This window comes from Castanea sativa, chromosome 3 (genome assembly GCF_040712315.1).
Source record: "Castanea sativa cultivar Marrone di Chiusa Pesio chromosome 3, ASM4071231v1".
Taxonomy (NCBI): Eukaryota; Viridiplantae; Streptophyta; class Magnoliopsida; order Fagales; family Fagaceae; genus Castanea; species Castanea sativa.
In genome coordinates, this window is record NC_134015.1 from 25,844,438 (window position 1) to 25,862,596 (window position 18,159).

The 18,159-nt window shown below is 35.0% G+C and overlaps 4 protein-coding genes across 4 annotated transcripts; 1 reads left to right on the top strand and 3 right to left on the bottom strand.

The window, feature by feature from the left end:
- Positions 1-224: 224 nt before the first annotated feature.
- On the bottom strand, positions 225-761 carry LOC142628746 (uncharacterized). The gene has a single exon (XM_075802787.1). The coding sequence runs from the start codon at positions 759-761 to the stop codon at positions 225-227; it is 537 nt and encodes a 178-aa protein (XP_075658902.1).
- A 1,068-nt stretch (positions 762-1,829) lies between these two features.
- On the bottom strand, positions 1,830-2,477 carry LOC142628747 (uncharacterized). Its single transcript, XM_075802788.1, has one exon. The coding sequence runs from the start codon at positions 2,475-2,477 to the stop codon at positions 1,830-1,832; it is 648 nt and encodes a 215-aa protein (XP_075658903.1).
- Positions 2,478-2,987: 510 nt separating this feature from the next.
- On the bottom strand, positions 2,988-3,785 carry LOC142628748 (uncharacterized). The gene has a single exon (XM_075802789.1). It carries the CDS (start codon positions 3,783-3,785, stop codon positions 2,988-2,990), a length of 798 nt encoding a protein of 265 aa, XP_075658904.1.
- Positions 3,786-11,996: 8,211 nt separating this feature from the next.
- LOC142626680 (type IV inositol polyphosphate 5-phosphatase 9) lies at positions 11,997-15,569 on the top strand. The gene is made up of 8 exons (XM_075800388.1): positions 11,997-12,092; positions 12,181-12,350; positions 12,488-12,595; positions 12,661-12,997; positions 13,276-13,460; positions 14,554-14,662; positions 14,816-14,967; positions 15,256-15,569. Exons 1-8 carry the CDS (start codon positions 12,081-12,083, stop codon positions 15,500-15,502), a joined length of 1,320 nt encoding a protein of 439 aa, XP_075656503.1. The 5' UTR covers positions 11,997-12,080; the 3' UTR covers positions 15,503-15,569.
- Positions 15,570-18,159: the final 2,590 nt, after the last annotated feature.

Below are 18,159 nucleotides of genomic sequence, written 5' to 3' on the forward strand. Positions count from 1 at the left end.
CCCTCTTCCTGGCCTTCCGGGTCTCTTCGACGTCCTATGAAAGCCGTTCGTCCTGAAGGAAGGATAGGATCGAGGTCATCCAGCTGCTTTTGCCCCAAATTGTGAAGGTAGGGACTTCTTCGATGCTAGGACGTTTTTGGACTTCAATCTTCAGATCTTTATCCGTTGGCCCTGCCTTTGACGACAACTGCTTCGCCAACTCATCTACCCTAGCTTCTGGGAATCTACGTGAACTCTACTTGATCGAACTCCTGTGCCAAAAGTTTCGGCAAATTTAGGTATTTTTGCATCCTTTCCTCCTTTGCTTCAAACTCCCCCTTTATCTGACCTACGACTAGGTTGGAATCACTCTTGAGAAGTAAGTTTTTGATTCCTAGTGCCTTCCCGACCCTCAACTCCCTCAGTACCCCTTCATATTCAGTTTCATTGTTGGTGGCCGAGAATGTTAGCTGGACTCCGTATTTGAGCGTCTCTCCCTCTGGGGTGATTATAATGACCCCTACTCCGCCCTTCTTTCGAACTGACGAACCGTCAGTTTGAATCGTCCATCTTTCCAATTCGTCTATAGCTCCCTCTTCATCTGTAGCTCCCTTTTCGTCTGGGATTGTAAATTCAGAGATGAAATCCACCAATGCCTGCGCCTTAATAGCTGTCCTAGGGTGGTATTCAATGTTGAATTGGCTGAGCTCGATAGCCCACTGGATCATTCTTCCTACAGCCTCGGGCTTGTTCATCGACTTCTTTATAAGTTGGTCTGTCATTACCAAGATAGGGTTTGCTTGGAAGTAGGGGTGCAGCTTAGTGAAGCTACAATCAAAGCAAATGCAATATTCTCTATGTGTGGGTATTTGGCTTCTACTCCCTAAAAAGCCTGGCTGACATAGTAAATTGGGAACTGTCTTCCGTCCTCTTCTCGAATCAAAGCAGTGCTTACAGCTGTAGCTAACACTGCTAAGTACAAATACAAGTTTTCTCCTTCCTTGGACGAGCTCAAGAAAGGTGGATTGCTTAGGTAGTGCTTGAGTTCTTAGAAAGTTGTCTCACATTCGTCCGTCTAAGCGAAGGCTTGTTTTAGAGTTTTGAAGAAGGGCAGGCATTTATCTGTTGCTTTCGAGACGAACCTGTTGAGCGCTGCTATCCTCCCTGTGAGCTTTTGGACTTCTTTCACGGTTTTGGGGGACGTCATCTCTAGTATGGCTCACACCTTCTTTGGGTTCGCTTTTATTCCTCTTTGGGACACCAAGAATCCTAGGTTCTTCCTTGACACCACCCCAAAAGCGCACTTGCTGGGGTTTAACTTCATCTGATACTGCCTTAGGGTTGTGAATGTTTCTTGGAGATCGTCCAGGTGAGCAGACTCTTATTTGCTCTTGATGAGCATATCATCCACATACACTTCCATGTTTCTCCCAATTTGTTAGTTGAACATTTTTTTACTAGCTTCTGGTAGGTGGCTCCTGCATTCTTTAGTTTAAAAGGCATCACCTTATAGCAATAGAGCCCCTAACTTATGATGAAGGCAATTTTCTCTTTATCTTCCTCTGCCATTTTTATTTGTATATAACCTGAGAACGCGTCCATAAAAGTCAGGAGCTTATGTCCTGTTGTGGAATCCACTAGCTGGTCTATTCTTGGCAGGGGGAAACTGTCCTTTGGTCAAGCCTTGTTCAGGTCTATGAAGCCCACGCACATTCTCCAATTTCTATTTGTATTTTTACAAGGACGAAGTTGGTCAGCCAATCCGGGTAGTAAACCTCGCGAATGAAGCCTGCTGTTAGTAGTTTATTTACCTTTTCCACGACAGCCTAGTTTTGTTCTAAAGCGAACACTCATCGTTTTTGATAGACGAGCTTTTTCTCGGGGTCGACATTTAACCTATGTTGGATGATCTCTGTGGATATGCTTGGCATGTCCTCGTGGCTCCAGACGAAGATGTCTAGGTTCTCCTTGAGGAATTGAACTAGTTTCTTCTTCACGTTCGTGCTCATAGTCGTCCTTATTCTTATGGTCATTATTGGTTCTCCGTCTACCAGCTCCACGGTTTCCAGGGCTTCTACCTTCTCCTCTTCTTTCTCCTTGATCATCCACGTATGGTTTTCCTTTGCAGCCAACACAACTTGGTAGCATTCTCTAACCAGTACTTGATCTCCTTTTACTTCACCTACACCATTCTTTGTTGGAAATTTTACCTTCAGGCAATACGTGGACGTGGCTGCTTTCCAGGGGTTGAGTGTGGGTCTCCTAATGATCACATTGTATGAAGAGGGAAAATCTACCATGAGGAAGCCCAACTGACAAGTCAATTGACGCGGATAAGACCCCACCATGACCATCAATGTCACTATGCCTTTGGGGTACACCCAGTCCCCACTGAAGCTGATGAGAGGGGACTCAAAAGGGCGCAGCCTTCCTGGATCTAACTTTAGCTGCTGGAAGGCGAAGAGATAGATGATGTCTACAGAGCTATCATTATCCATGAGAATTCTCTTTGTATTGAACCCTTCTATCGTTAGCATTATGACCAAGGGGTCGTCATGTGGCTGCTTCACTCCTCTAATGTCTTATTCCGAGAAAAACATATCCTTGTCCCTTCGTCTTTGCTTTAAGGTTGGTGTCCTATAAATGCCGTTCACCTTCCTCTAATATGATTTCTTAAGGGATCTGAACGATCCCCCTTTCGATGGTCCTCCTGTAATCGTCTTTATCTCCCCGATCACACTTGGTGGTCGTTGAGACACGTGATCTTCATCTCTTGGAGAAGCTTCGCATTTATCCTTGTCATCGTCCCTAGACCTGCTGGGTTCTCCCTTCTTCACAAACCTCTGCAATTTCCTTTTTCGTATGAGTTCCTCTATCTCCTTCAAGTCCCTGCAATCTTTTGTGTAATGGCCGTGATCCTTGTGAAAACGACAATATTTCTTCTTGTCACGTACATTAGGTGATGAGTGTAATGGCCTTGGTCATTTAAGGTAATGCTCATCTTTAATTTATGCCAAGATTTTATCAACAGGCATAACTAAATGAGTGAATTTTATCGTCCAAGGAGCTTTATCGTCTTTCCTTTTACCCCCATCGCTATTTTGACAATCTAAACGCTCCCTTTTTCGTCCTCTCCGATTGTCTTCCTTCCTTCCTTTGTCGTTGGACTTCTCCACGTCTTTTATCACTGCTAGGGCATCTTTAGCGTTCATGTACTTCTGCGCCTTCAGGAGCATCTCTGCCATCGTCTTTGGGGGATTCTTTGCAAGTGAGACCATGAACTCCCTGGATTTCAACCCAGCTTTAAAGGTTGTTAACTGCACCTTGTCATCAACCTCGTCGACCTCTAAAGTTTCTCGAGTAAAATGTTTCACGTACAACCTCAGGGTCTCATTTTTTCCTTGTCTGATGGTAAGTAAGTGGTCTGCTAGCCTTCTCGAGCGTTGTCCCCCAACGAAGTGATGTATGAAGGAATTGCCCAACTGCTCGAAGTTATCGATGGACAATGCTGGTAACTTCATGAACCACTCCTTTGTAGCTCCCTTGAGAGTGGTGGGGAAGGAGAGGCACAGTGTCTCGTTAGGAGACTGTTGAAGGCCTAAGGTCGTCTTGAAAGTGTTGAGGTGGTCCAGGAGATTTTTCAGTCCATCAAACGGCTCAAGTTGAGGTAGGCGGAATTTGGATGGCACCAGCCATTCTAGGACTGCCGCCATGAAGGGTGAATCCATTATCCTGACTATTCTATCCAAACCCCGGTTTGTCTTCCCCCTTGTGGCATTCCTTAGCTTGTCCATCTCCTTCCTCATTTCCCGGAGAAGATCCGAGCTTTGTCCTTCTAGAGTAGCCGCTCGCCGGTGGTCACTCCTTCTTGGGCTGTCTCCCTCGTCATCTTGGTGGGTCTCGAAACAGTTGTCTTCTTGATGGAGTCACAGCCTCATTTCTTGGTTTTGTCTGGTAAGCTCTTCCATACTAGCTGTAAGTGCCTGGATTTGCAGAGCTAATGCTGCAAGATCTTGATTGGACTCCATCTAAACTTAGAAAATGACTGGAACTAAGCTTTCGAACCTTAGTGCGGAAATGTCATCCCCACAAACGGCGCCAAACTGATGATGCCAAAATCTTCAGCAATGTAGGTTCATCCAAGCAGAGTCGAGTCCTCGTCACTGAACCTACAAATGTGATGTAAAGCTCTCCTTAGGTGGACACCGGTGTGGTGCCTGCCACAAAGCCTCCGATAATAAAGTCAGTAGTGGAAGCTTTTTAGGAAGTAAGAGAGTTCAAAGTATCAAAATTATATATGCTAGTGTATTTCAGTTGTATGTATGTATGTACCTGGTCTGGTCCCGGTGGACTTGTATATATAGCTTCACAGTTTCTAGCCATTGGGGCTTTAATTGTGGCTTTAGTGCCCCTTTTATAACGCTTCAGGGCTTATTAATGTGAGTGTTGATGAGCTTCCAACAGTATGACAGCTAATTGGTAACTGACTAAGACATTAAAACTTCTTATTAATGATTTGCGTGCATTCGTCCATGTCATGGTAGGGTGGACAAATGTTCTTAATGAGGTCGTCTGGGCAGGAAAGTTCGTCGGTCCCATCAGTGTCCTACTACGTAAAAGGAGTTTTTAGTTTAATCGTTTCGAGAGAACAAAATCATGGTTTTCACTCAAAGATATTGGCAACCACAGTGGGAGTACATGCCAATAACAATGTGTAGAATGAGAAATACTCATAATAATAACACTGGTTCTAGTTTTCAACATAATGAAGAACCACGAAAAAATCATCATCCTGTAATAGGACAGGGTGAAGGGATTGGTGCAAGGTTTCAACAAGTGTTGGAAGTAATAATATGGATAAGTTCTAGACAACTTTAGAAGGAAATCTTAGACTTATTACAGCCAAACTAGATTCCTTTCCAGATCAAAACTTGAATAAATTTGCTGAACTTATTGACAATTTAAATAATGCAAGATATCTAGGGCAAACTTCTAGAGGAAATAATGACCTAGTGGCCAATAATATACCCAGGAGCATGAAGTATCCACTAGGATCCTCCTGAATGTCCTGTTTGGATTGAGAGAAGAGAGAGAGGGAGTAGAGTAGAATTTGTTGAAAATTAGCCTATCTTTGGACCTCTACTCCCCCTCTCTCCCCCTTAATCCAAATGGACCATAAAGAATTTTTAATGAAGTTACTCATGTGGAAGTACCATAGTGAGTGGAAGGTTGTCCTCCACATATGGAAGACAAGTTTCAAACCCATTTCTCTCGAATTGAATTAGGAATATCAATGATTGATCTAGCTAGATTAAGGCATAAACCTGATGAATTTGTAGACCAGTTCATCATGAAGTTTTTTTTTAGAGAGAGTTTCAACCTATGGCGTCTGCTCCTACTGATAATTCTTTATCATTAGACCAAGATATCAATCAGTTTTTGGTATAGGTGAAAATTAAACCCCAGTTCATAATGCAGTTTAAAAAGGCACGCATGCAATGTCAAACTACTATACCAAAAACAGAGAATGTCAAGTTCACAGTGGATTAAAAGCTGAACTAATTAAGTTAATTGGTAGGTTGAAGGTGAAAGAGGTTAGAAAATTAAAGAAAAGAAGATGAGGATGAGAAGAGCAATAAAAAAAAAAGATGAAAAAAAAAGAGAGGAGATGATAGGTCAAAGGAAAAGTAAAGGTAAGATAAGGAAAGATAAAGAGAAAAAGAGGTATAAAAGAAGAAGAAATTAATGTTAGGGAAAATATAATAGTAAGATGGGAAATAATAAGAGCCAAAAAGTAGAGAAAGGTTTGGAAAAAGGTACCTAACGTGGCACAATTAGAGATTACTTTTGTTCACACAATGCTTAATTTTTGCAAAAATAAAAATAAATAAATAAATAATAATAATAGTAAAATAAGGAGAAAAAGGGGAGGGGAGGGGGAGGAAGCTTAACAAAATAATTACAAATCAAGGTATAAATCCAATCAAGTTTATGAAGGTTTGACATTGTTAACAAGCTCAAAAGTGAAATTTGGTTTTTGAGTTAACATGGGCCACCTCCCCAAATCTCACTCTCCTAGTGGTATAATTATATAATTAAGTGTTTAATTATCGGGAGACATTTCTTATTTAATGCAAAATCATGAATCTTGTTTTCGCTTTATTTAAAGCTACAATGAAACAAACAAAATCGTTGGGGAACTTAAATTGTTCATCATAGACTAAAAAACTGTATATTTTAATATGTCTAAGAAAGAGAGAGAGAGAGATGACAATTCCATTAACAATTATTGTATCTATCACCATCTATAAAATGGAAGCAAAAATTCAGAGAGAGAGAGAGAGAGAAACCCACCTATTGTTGATGATTCCTGTCGCTCTGAGGGCCACTGTTCCACCTAATGGTGATTTGATTTGATTTCCGTGACTCCTGTTAATGCCTAACAAATCCAAAATATTGAAAGATGCATACTGATTCAGCGTAGGATAGTTTAATGTACAAGTAGAAATGCAACCAAAAACCACTTGACATTTTTATATATAAACCAAAGGATATTGGTGAGTGAGGCATAGTTAGAGCCTTTTCAGGTTAGGTTGGATACTAGTAATACTATCACAAGGTCATCTTCGCTTTTATAATCATATCCATTACACGACAGAATTACACAAGGGATCGTTTAATCTTTGTTCTAATTATTTAAAGAGAACGTACACCAACTTGTTCTAATTAGCACTAACCCAACCAATCCTGCTAGCCGATTGATTTCTTTTTTTTTGGACTAAGCGGATAACGACTTTATCTTAAAATGTATATACTGAATTGAGCTGATAGTTCATGAAAAAGTGAATACCATCTTTTATATGTATTCTTTTCATTTCTTTTTCATTAATTCAGACCCATATGAGAAATCCCTTTGGGGCCACTCATGCATTAAAAAACTAGTCATGTGAAAGTACACACTATGTTATATATATATATATATATATATATATATATATATATATATATATATATATATATATATATATTTATATATATCATGCAGAATAATTAACAAGAATGGGGCCGGGCCGGAATGCTGTACATTCTGATCTGAACAGCTTCACTTTCACTGCATCACCTCTACGGTTAAAGGGAATGTAGATGTACAGGTACAGCCTATTCAAATTATCATATTTGTCAAAATATAACTGTAATTTTATATAACAAAATGATATTAATTTTGTTTCCTTTCTCTATTGATAAATTCCTTAGGTATCATAAACTTTTGATAAATCCAACAAGAAAGTAACTGTAATGGTAATACAATAGTTTAGACCCTATTGATATATGTTGACCAGATTAATGTCAGTTCAATTAATTAATTAATTATGTTATTTGAATTTAGATTCAGTTAAACTTAAACGAGTCACATAATTAATATTGTAATTATTATAGTGTGGAAAAGTAACTGAGACAACAATATATTTACAAAGAGAAAATTTCGATTTGAAAAAAAAAAAAAAAACCTTCAAGAGGTTTATTGCTAATACTCAACAAAAGAATCCACAAGTGAAATCGAAGTTTACAAATAAAATTAACCCTAATTAATTCGCTACCTCTAATAGAACTGATTATCAAGACACCACCTAACATCAACCTAATTGAAGTCTTCCATTATAAATCTCGTCCACGACTGGAATCTTTGACTGATGCCAAAAAACTCTTGAATTTCTTCATACCAGCAAGTTTTTGTTAGACGCTGTGACATCAACTTTTTCATTAATTTTCTTTAGATATACTTTGATAATTTGAGAGAAATTTGGATACAAAATCCTAGGCACACAAACGCAATTCTCTCCTCTAAAATCTCTCATTTAGGTCAACTTATAATGTCCCTTTTATACTCTGACAAGTAATGATCGAAATCCAAGAGTTTAGCTAACTTAATAGACCTGATTAAAAACCTTGTTCCCAAGGCTCAATAGATTGAGGTTGCTATCGAGCTTACAAAACCATCTATTTTTTTAATTAATTTTGGGTCTTCATCTTGATCTTGAATTACAATTGTTTGGGTCATATTTTGATAGTTGGCATATTCTATGACAAAACACATTTTACTTATATTTGAATAGATTTAAGTGAATTTAAGAATATCATGAAGTACTTTGAAAATTTTTTTCAAGTGGTAGTATATGATACGAAGACTACACAAAGAAACAAATGTGAAAAAGATGAAAACTATATGCTCGACACCTGGCTCGATACAAGCTTCTATCGAGAACTAATAAGGCTTGATACCTCTCAATCTATCGAGTTTTGCAGAGATCTAATTTCTGCCTATGATGATGTGGCTTTTCTAGGGTTTCATTCTCAAATCTACTAAATGATATAAAAGCATTATTTTACCGCCGTCATCATACACAAATAATCATATAGAGAATCTACATATTTCTTGTAAAACTATTGCATTCTTTTGCGCCTTAGGGTTTTGTAATCAAGTTACTTTTTATTCTACAAGTGTGTAGTGAAGAACTTTGCATTCAACAAGTTTCAAGTTGCTAGGAGTTAGTCACAAATTAGAGATTTGTGCAATTGAAGAAGTCTCTACAAGATCAAGTCTAATTAGAGATTAACCTAAAAGTTCTATTGTAGGTACGTACTATGGGATAAACCAATAGGGTAAGATTCATTGTACTTATAATCGCTTGTTCTTGATTAGTGAATTCTTGGGGGTGGTGACCTGAAATTCACTTGGTGGAGTTTTGCCTTGTGAAAGTTTTCTCCATTAGTCAAAAAATTACTATGTCAAATTTAATTTCTGCTACGCACTAGATTATAATTGTGATTTGTTGGTGTCTCCATGATATTGTATGTAATTTGAACTAATTAATCAATTTGAATAACTGGATTAATTAACTAGGGTCAATTTATAACCCAACAACAACTTTAAAACACAACAAGACTCACTATTTGACACAGCCAACCAATACTATACATATGTAGCTAAGAGTACTCACATTAGCCTCTTTAAAATGTGGTCTAAAATGCTATTTTAAACTAACTCATTTGAAGATACTCTTACATTAGGCTCAATATTTATTTCTCTATTCTACATAAATATAATTTTTTTCTCTCTCTCCTATCTATTCCATCTTTCCCCCATCTTCAACTAATGTTTTTGGCACAACCACAAATAGTTGCTCCAAAATCTGTTCTTCCCAACTTAAACCCCCACAAGAAAATCAAACCCAAAATCCACCCATGATGATCTCAATGTCATCGCTCAACTCGATCTGGGACCATGAATTGGATCTTTTCCCAACAAATGAGTCTTCTTCAACTTAGTGAATTGCATTTAGGTTGTTGATGGAGCTTTTTTATGTGGGAATTTGATGGGTTTTGGATCTGAAATAGGTTTTTAATGTGGGTTTCTGATGGGTTTCAAATCTAAAATGGGTTTTTTTATGTGGATTACTGATAGGTTTTGAACCGTAAGGGTGGATTTTGGATCTGATGGGTTGATATTTGTCTTTTTTGATAGGTTTCATGTTGGATTTCAAATTTAGGTCACCAATGATGGTGGTTTGATGATCGATCAACAAGTGGCTACATGCAATGGTTGCTAGGTCTTTAGGTAGTCGTTGATGGTGGTAGCATACAACGCACGAAGAGAGAGAGAGAGAGAGAGAGAGAGAGAGAATAATTTTTTTTTAAATCTTTAGTGAGAAATGTACATTCCATAATAGAGCATTCATATTAGAGGTGTTACTCTAGCAAAAAACCTATTTTATCACTTAAAAAAACAAAAATCATGCTACATCCCAATTGCTAAATCTAAATTTTTTTCCAACTAGTTATAGTAAACTGTCATCTATAGTTGTTCACTGCAACTACAAGTTAAAATTAAAATTAAAAAAAAAAATGTTCACTGCAACTACAAGTTAAAATTAAAATTAAAAAAAAAAAAATTTATTCCATTCTCTCTCTCTCTCTCTCTCTCTCTCTCTCTCTCCTCGCCATTGGTGCCTTCAAGGTGGAGATCAACGTGGGTTGTTGTGGAGATTGGTATGTGTAGGTTGAGGACGTCGATCTACTACTAGTGTGATTTAAGGATGGAGACAGGGAAAGATGAAGAGACAAAATAAAAGAAGATGAAATAAAAGATGAATAGTGATATTAAGGTTGAGAGTAGTGGGGACTGTAGAAATGAAAAGGTAAAAGAATTAGAAAGGTTGGAGAAAGTGTAATTATTAAAAAAAAGTAAATGTTAAAAAAATTATAGGAAAAATGGAAAGAAAAAGTGGATGCTGATTTGGCTTAATTGGAGCGTAACAACAATAAATACTACACTTCAGTTTTTAGATATATATAGATTGGAAAAACAAATACATTTGATGACAAAATATTTTGTCACTAAGAATAAGGTTTAGTGACGGAAATATTAGGTGACAAAAAAAGACTTTTGACACCTATCATTTTTTATTGGTGACAAAAAAAAAAATTGTCACCTATCATTTTATTATTGGTGACAAATCATTTTCTTTACCAATACATTTTGTGACGGAGCTTAGGTGATGAATGTTGTTTTGTCACCATATATATTCGGTGATAAAATAAGGACATATTGTGATGAAAAGCTTCGTCATTATAGCCCACTTTTTGTTGTAGTGAAAGTGAAGGCAACGCCATTGGTTTCTAGATCATGTATATGGGTTGTGGATCACAAAAATTAGGTTGATTTTGGATGTTGTTTGGGATGATTTGTGGATCCTTTTGGTGGTGTTTGGGATGATTCCGACTTGTGGCCATGATGGCAGTAGTGGTTGGGTTGTGGTCATGATGGTGGTTAGGTTGCTATTTTTTGGCTTGGTTGATTTTAGGCTGGAGTTTGCAGAGGTGGCTAGTGGGTGAGATTCAATTTGTGGTGGTGGCTAGTGGGTGGGTGGGTTTAGGTTAATCGTGGTAGATGGTGGGTGAGTTCGGTTTGTGGTAGTGGCTAGTGGGAGGGTATCTGTTTGATGGATCAGATGAGGTGAGAGAGAGATAGAGAGGAAGAAAGAGAAATGAATAAATAAATTGATAGTGTTGGTTGTGATATGAAAAATGAGATATGAGATGTAGGGTGAGTTGTGAAATGATGTATTAAAATAAATAACATAAGTTTTTTAACCGTTAAATGGTAAAAATTTTAACTCATCTTATGTGAATGCTTTTAACTTTTTATTTTTAATAGCTTTTATCTCCAGCTAAAAGTAAATAATTATTGTTCATTGTTAACTCTTTTTTTTTTAGTTTGTTGGGGCTGATTTGTGGATTTTTTGTGAATTTTTAGCTATTTTTTTAGCATCTTGACTAACCTGCTCACAGTAATCACCATGTAATCGGTTTGATGCTATTTTTGTGAGATGTTGAGCTCCAGGTTTCAATTTTAAACTCCTCAGCTCAGTCTCCTTTTTTTTGCTTTTGCATATCCAATTAGCGATCTTGCTTCCAATTTTGCAACTTCGGCCGAGAATTTGTAGTGTGATGGGATGGGATGGGATGGGATGAGATCTGTGTTCATCAATCAGAGATGCAATCCAAAACTTGATCAATCCTCACCAATGAAATGGAAGGAAGAGAATATTCCATCATTTAGGGCTATAAGATAATCTTGAAAACATCATTGAAGGAAAAAATGCTAATCAATAACCTATGGCCACCTCAGCAAAAGCATGGTTTCCTTTTATTGATGGCAATAGCAACTCATAATCCTTTTTAACAATTTGTACATTTTGTCTTGGACCACCCCACTTGCACCACCTGAACAAATCTCTAACACATAAAGATATTATTCAAATCAACCCAACAAACAGAAAAATTCAAGCCTGCAAAGACCCATGTTCTATCTATCTCTCTCAGGGACAAACTTCTTAATGAAATTGTAATTGTATATTAATTTCATGCAATTTGGTCTCTGATGCATCATCGTCAACGTCACTCTTTGAGCTTCTTCCATTCCAACTTGTCGAGGTCTCTCTCTTCCTTAGCATGATCTTTTATAGGTTTAGGCTTTCTCTTATCCAATCCTTTTTCCTCTGACTTTCTCCAACTTTCCCTCCCGCCCCTCAATTCCAGAAATGAAGAGAGAAGTGAGCACCACCTACCTCTCTGTCTCCTTAGTTTATTTGCATAATCTGTAGCCAACAATAAATATATAATACATTCTTATTTTTTCAGGTCATGTGGCCTAGATTAGTAGCCAACAAATTCCTCAGGAAGACATTGGGAAGCAACAATTTTGTCACAGATTTTCCGGGCAACATAGAAGGCATTCTGGAAATTCCAAGCTCAGACCAAACATCTCCAAGACCTAAGACTATCTTCAATCATCGCAACGACGTGCATAAGTAAGCAAACATTTAATGCTATCTCCCTCAACCCCATATTGTAAAGTGGGTCTATCTCTAATATATGTACTTCAAGAAATACAATATATCTGAGTTATTCTGTTATTTTATTTTCTTATTTAATCTCTTTCTCTTAGGGTTTTCGTTAGTACTTGGAACGTTGGTGGGATTGCACCACATGATGCTTTGAATATTGAGGATTTGCTCGATACATGCAACAATTCCTGTGACATTTATGTGATTGGGTAATTCTACAACTCCAAATAAAGAAACTAGAATGAATAATGATCTAACGATGTTCTCTATTCAGGTTTCAAGAAATCGTGCCCCTAAGAGCATCAAATGTTTTAGGATCAGAGAAGAGTAAAATTTCCATGAAATGGAATTCCCTAATTAGAGAAGCTTTGAACAAGAAAATACACAGCCGGGAACATGAGCAAAACAATCATCTACAAGAAAGTGTAAAAAATGCAAAAAATGGAAAGTCCATTGAAATCAGCATTCCTCAAGAATTCCAGTGTATCATAAGTAAACAAATGGTTGGGATAATGATATCGGTTTGGGTTCGAAACGATCTCCGTCCTTTCATCAAGCATCCAAGCGTCTCATGTGTAGGTTGTGGCATCATGAGCTGCCTAGGAAACAAGGTGATTCATAGTTTATTTTACACAGTACTAGTTCCTTAATATTTTAACCTGATGATGTTGAATGTTTATCAATTGTCAACAAAGTAATGTTAGATAATAAACCAACAAGCCATAGTTGCATAGCCGTACGTATTGTTTTGCCAACCAATAGGGTTCTATGTATGATGCCTCCCATGTGTTTGCAACGTATGTTGAACCAATCAACTGAAATATATGAAAAAGTAATACATTTGAATATTGTTGAAAACGATCTTATTTTCTAATGTTTTTGTTTGCAGGGGGCTGTGTCTGTTAGATTTCAGTTGCATGGAACAAACCTATGCTTTGTGTGCAGTCATCTAGCTTCAGGAGGTAGAGAAGGGGATGAGAAGTATAGAAACTCCGATGTAGCTGAAATATTCTCTCGGACAAGTTTTCCTAGAGGCCCTTTACTTGATTTGCCGCGAAAGATTCTTGATCATGAGTATGTAAATTACATTATCGTGTATCTATCAAAAATTAATGGTCGACCAAACCACTATTTTTTCACGAAAAATATATTAATCAACGTTTCTTTTGCTAAAAATAATGAAAGAGTAGTATTATTAATATTAAAAAATTTATTATATATATACACCTTACAAACTGATCACCGATAAAAAAAATTAAAAAAATAATAAAACTTAGATATTCATTTATTGTATTGTTTACAATCTACTAATATTCATTATTACATAAATATGATTGTAGTAAAATTGTTAATAATCTTAGCACTTTCCATAATAAGAATGGCAAAAAAAAGATATAATTTCTAAAGTGTTAGTAGCATAACTTTCCCGATTTAATTTCAACACACAGTTGTATTAACTATTTTAGCATAAATAATATTATCTTGCTCATCAAAAAAATAAATAAAATAAAATTATCTTGAGGACAATGAAATTTGATGCAACAATACATTTAATTTTAATTAAAAACTAATAGTTCAATATTCAAGAAACTGTATTTAAGCTTTGTGCAAATAAAAATATAGAAGATACAAAACTATCTGCAACAGGTTAAACAGCATTATTGCTTTCCATCCAACTTTGAATTTGTCCTTTTAATTAAGGCCGCCAAATTGTTAAATTATTCCTAGGTGGTTTAGATGTGGTATTTTTCTGTAATTTCATTTTCAATCAGGGTAGTTGTTGAAAGAATATTTAATATGGTGGGCTAAGTGAGTTAGGGTTGCTAAACCACCTGAAAAACATGATTTCTCAAAGTGCAAAACCACTAGTGTAATAAACATCCTTCTAAATTAAATAAATAAATAAAAAGTTGATAGTAACCATAACCATAACCATAGACTATATATAAAGCTAATAATAATTTAAGTTAATTTTTGACTTTATAATATCTTGATGATGTCAGCATGTTAATTATTGGCCTGTTTGGATGTAGGGGGAAGGAGGGGGAGTGGAAGTGAGTAGAGTAGAACTGGCTGAAACTAAATTAATTTTGTGCTAAATCTACTCTATTCTACTTCCCATCCTTCCCCCTCAATTCAAATGGACCATATGTTTGGTTCAATGCAGCCAAGTTATCTTTCTTGGAGACTTGAATTATAGAATTTCCCTACCAGAAGCAACAACACGATTATTAACAAATAGAGAAGAGTGGAATGCATTACAAGAAAACGATCAGGTAACCAAATACACAATTTTTAGATGTCTAAATTCTAAAAGCCATATATATATATATATATATATATATATATATATATATATATATATGAAATTCTTCCTATTGTTACTCTAGTTAACTGGAATAATTTTCTTTTTTTATATGGAAATGAAGCTAAGGATGGAGCTTAGGGATGGTCAAATATTTCAAGGTTGGCAAGAAGGAATAATCAAATTTGCTCCCACTTACAAATATTATCCGAATTCTGATTCATATTATGGATGTCTTGAAGGCATAAAGGGTGAAAAAAGACGCGCTCCTGCGTGGTAATAAATATTTTTTAATTTTATCTTTATGTATAATCTTTTGAAAAATTATAAATAACAATGATATGGGCACAACAAATTTTATAGCTATTTTCACAATTAGCTGCAATGATAGATTATAATTAACGCAACATTACTTCTACGTAGATGGGATTAACAGTTATGAAAATGTGTAAAAATTTGTTGCCATTAAAGTTATAGTTAAAAAAAAAAAAAATCAAAGTGACATTTTGGATTTTAGATGGGAATTAATGTCAGGAACATCATATTGTTTTTCTGCTTTTTTAGGTGCGATCGGGTAATTTGGTATGGAGTGGGTTTAAAGCAGCATGAATACAGTAGAAGTGAACTAAAGTTGTCAGATCATAGACCTGTCAAAGCAATATTTACAGCAGAAGTTGGGGTTACACAAACGTTGAAAGGGTTTCAAAGATTTTTCCTATCCGACAGGTTTGAGCGAATTACAAGCCACTTTGAGTTATCTGACTCCACTGATGAAATTCTATGTAAAGGCAGATCAAGTTTGCAAATGTAAAATTAAACTAAACCTATAAGATGGTATATATATATATATATATATGGTGTTTGAACACAAAATGAAAAGGGAAAAAAAAAAACACCAAGTGTAGAAGCTTCTATCATATATTTTTATATATGCTAGCAGACGAGTGTACAGAGATTTTTTCTTTTTTGGAAAGTGTACAGTGAAGTTGGTTTCATTATTCTCCATGGTTTTATATAGGTAGAGTCTTGCAGAGCGAGTCCAAGAAGTCGCTAATTCTCTTTCAAAGATAATATGATGGTTCGTTTTTATCCAAGAAGAATAGTCCAAATTGAAGAGCTTACCTGAAGCTCCCAGCCAGGGTGTTACATCCTCATGCAGAGCATGTGGTCTTTAATTAATTCCAAATACTTCTCAGTGACAGCTTGAAAAAAAATTTGGCAGGCGCATTTTCAACTTTGAGATTGAAGAAATAAGGGGAGAAGATGAGAAAGAAGAACAAGTTATTATCGTAAGACAAAATTTTGAGTTGGACCATGCGTCATCCTCCATATACAAATACACCGCTGCTAATTTGTTTATTTATTAACATGGGGTGGGAGATTAAAGTTATTTTTCTTTTATGCATTTGAGATACATATGATTCAATAACTACAAACAGTTAAAACAAATATAGCTAGAATTTTTCTCCAAATTGATGCGGATGAATATTTCTTTAACCTAGTTGCTAGATAGCAATTGAAATAACATTATGTTTATACCTTATTTAATATTCACATACCAATCAAGATAATTTAATAGCCGTTTTATTGAAAGCTCAAATCTATATATATATATATATATATATATATATAATAGATAAAATAGAGAGAATTCAATTAAATTTTAAATTGAAATTTAATTAGAGTCTAATTTTGCGTCATGTATCTCATTTAATCTAAATTTTAGAATTTTGTATTAAATGAGTTAATTTAGTGTAAAAATTGAATTTCAATTAAAATTTAGTTTTGCGTCACGTGTCTCATCTAATCTAAATTTTTAAATTTTTATGTCAAATTAGTTAATTTAATGTAGAAAACGATAAGTGCAATATAATAAACCATAAAAAAAACATAATCATATAACAAAAAAAAAATCAAATTTATAATTCATCTATATATATATATATATATATATATTAATTGGTAAAGTTTAGAGAAAATTGAATTAGAATTTGAAATTATAATCCAATTTTGCGTCATGTGTCCAAATTTATATAGGAATTACACCATAATTATCCACTTAAACTTGTGTCATGTGTCTACTTAAGTTTTTTAATCTTTGTGTCAAGTGAGTTAATGAGTGCAAAATACTAAGAATCTAATATTAATGAACTATAAAATAAATAAATAAATAAAACTCACATATACTCAATAAAAATCACTACATGTTTTTCATAAAATAAATAAAATAAAAATCACCACATAACAAAAATCACCACATGTTCTATCTTATTAAAAATTAGAAGAAAAAAAATGATCATAAATAGTATTAGACTTAGGTAAGAATTTTAATATGTGACTAATCACATTTACTTTAACAATATAATTTGACAATTATCTATATTTTATGATAAAAATTGTGTTTAATTTTAAATATATCTATATGTATGCATGAATGCATGTGTTATATGCTTTAAAAATTTAATTTGACTAATTATTTTATATTTTTATAATAAAAATTTTATTTAATTTTAAATGCATCAATGCCCTTACATGGAGTTACATGCTAGTTAATAATAATATATGTTGTTACATTGATGGTTTAAATTTCTTTTACCAAACCAGATCGAGAAATACTTGTGTGAACACCCCCAAAAACAATGGTTCAATCTAATTGGACGTATTCTAAATTGTGTTCTTGTAAGGGTCATATTTTTATATATTGGCATATTTGAGTGAAAACACACTTTACATGTATTTAAGTCTTAATTTTAAGTGTGTTCAAGAACAAACACAAGTGGTATTATTGAAAATATAAGACTACACAAGACAAGTTGAAGATACAGGATTTCAATACCTACCAATCTATCAATAATAAATAATTCTCGATACCTAGTTTGACACCTCTTGATTTATCGAGCTACGGAAAAACTTAACAATAATTTTTATTTCAACTCACGATGACTTGGCCCATTTGGAATTTGTGCACTAGGATTCTGGAACATACAAAAGAGATATTTCATGACTGTAATCATATACATAGATCTATGAGCCTAGAGTTTTATACCAAGTTACTATCGATTCATCAAAGAGTAATTTGAAGAACATTGCAAAAGCTACATCAATCGAGACGTTGTCATGGTGTTACTCATGGATTGAAGATTCATACAAATGAGAAGTCTTTTGCAAGAAGGAGTCCAATTGGGATTGGAGCTAAGCTTTCTTGTTGATTAGGTAGTGTTAGGTTAAATATTTCCCTAATTAATTAATTCAATTACCCAAGGTGATTAATTTTTTTAATTACATGCAAAGAACGTGGAGACACAATCAAATCACCAAACTAAATTAGATGTAGCGAAAAATAAATTTAGCATGGCGATTTGATCACGACGAGGAAAATCTATGTAGACAAAAACCTCACTAGATGAATTTCAATTCACCACTCCCGAGGAATCTACTAATCAACAATCAAGCGGTTATAAGTATAAA

Bases quoted from the DNA above. Each gene is read 5' to 3' on its own strand.
- LOC142628746 (XM_075802787.1), bottom strand. From the start codon at position 761: ATGACAGACCAACTTATAAAGAAGTCGATGAACAAGCCCGAGGCTGTA.
- LOC142628747 (XM_075802788.1), bottom strand. From the start codon at position 2,477: ATGGATAATGATAGCTCTGTAGACATCATCTATCTCTTCGCCTTCCAG.
- LOC142628748 (XM_075802789.1), bottom strand. From the start codon at position 3,785: ATGAGGAAGGAGATGGACAAGCTAAGGAATGCCACAAGGGGGAAGACA.
- LOC142626680 (XM_075800388.1), top strand. The intron at 12,596-12,660 runs GTAATTCTACAA...TTCTCTATTCAG, and splicing joins TGTGACATTTATGTGATTGG to GTTTCAAGAAATCGTGCCCC. The intron at 12,998-13,275 runs GTGATTCATAGT...TTTTGTTTGCAG, and splicing joins TGAGCTGCCTAGGAAACAAG to GGGGCTGTGTCTGTTAGATT.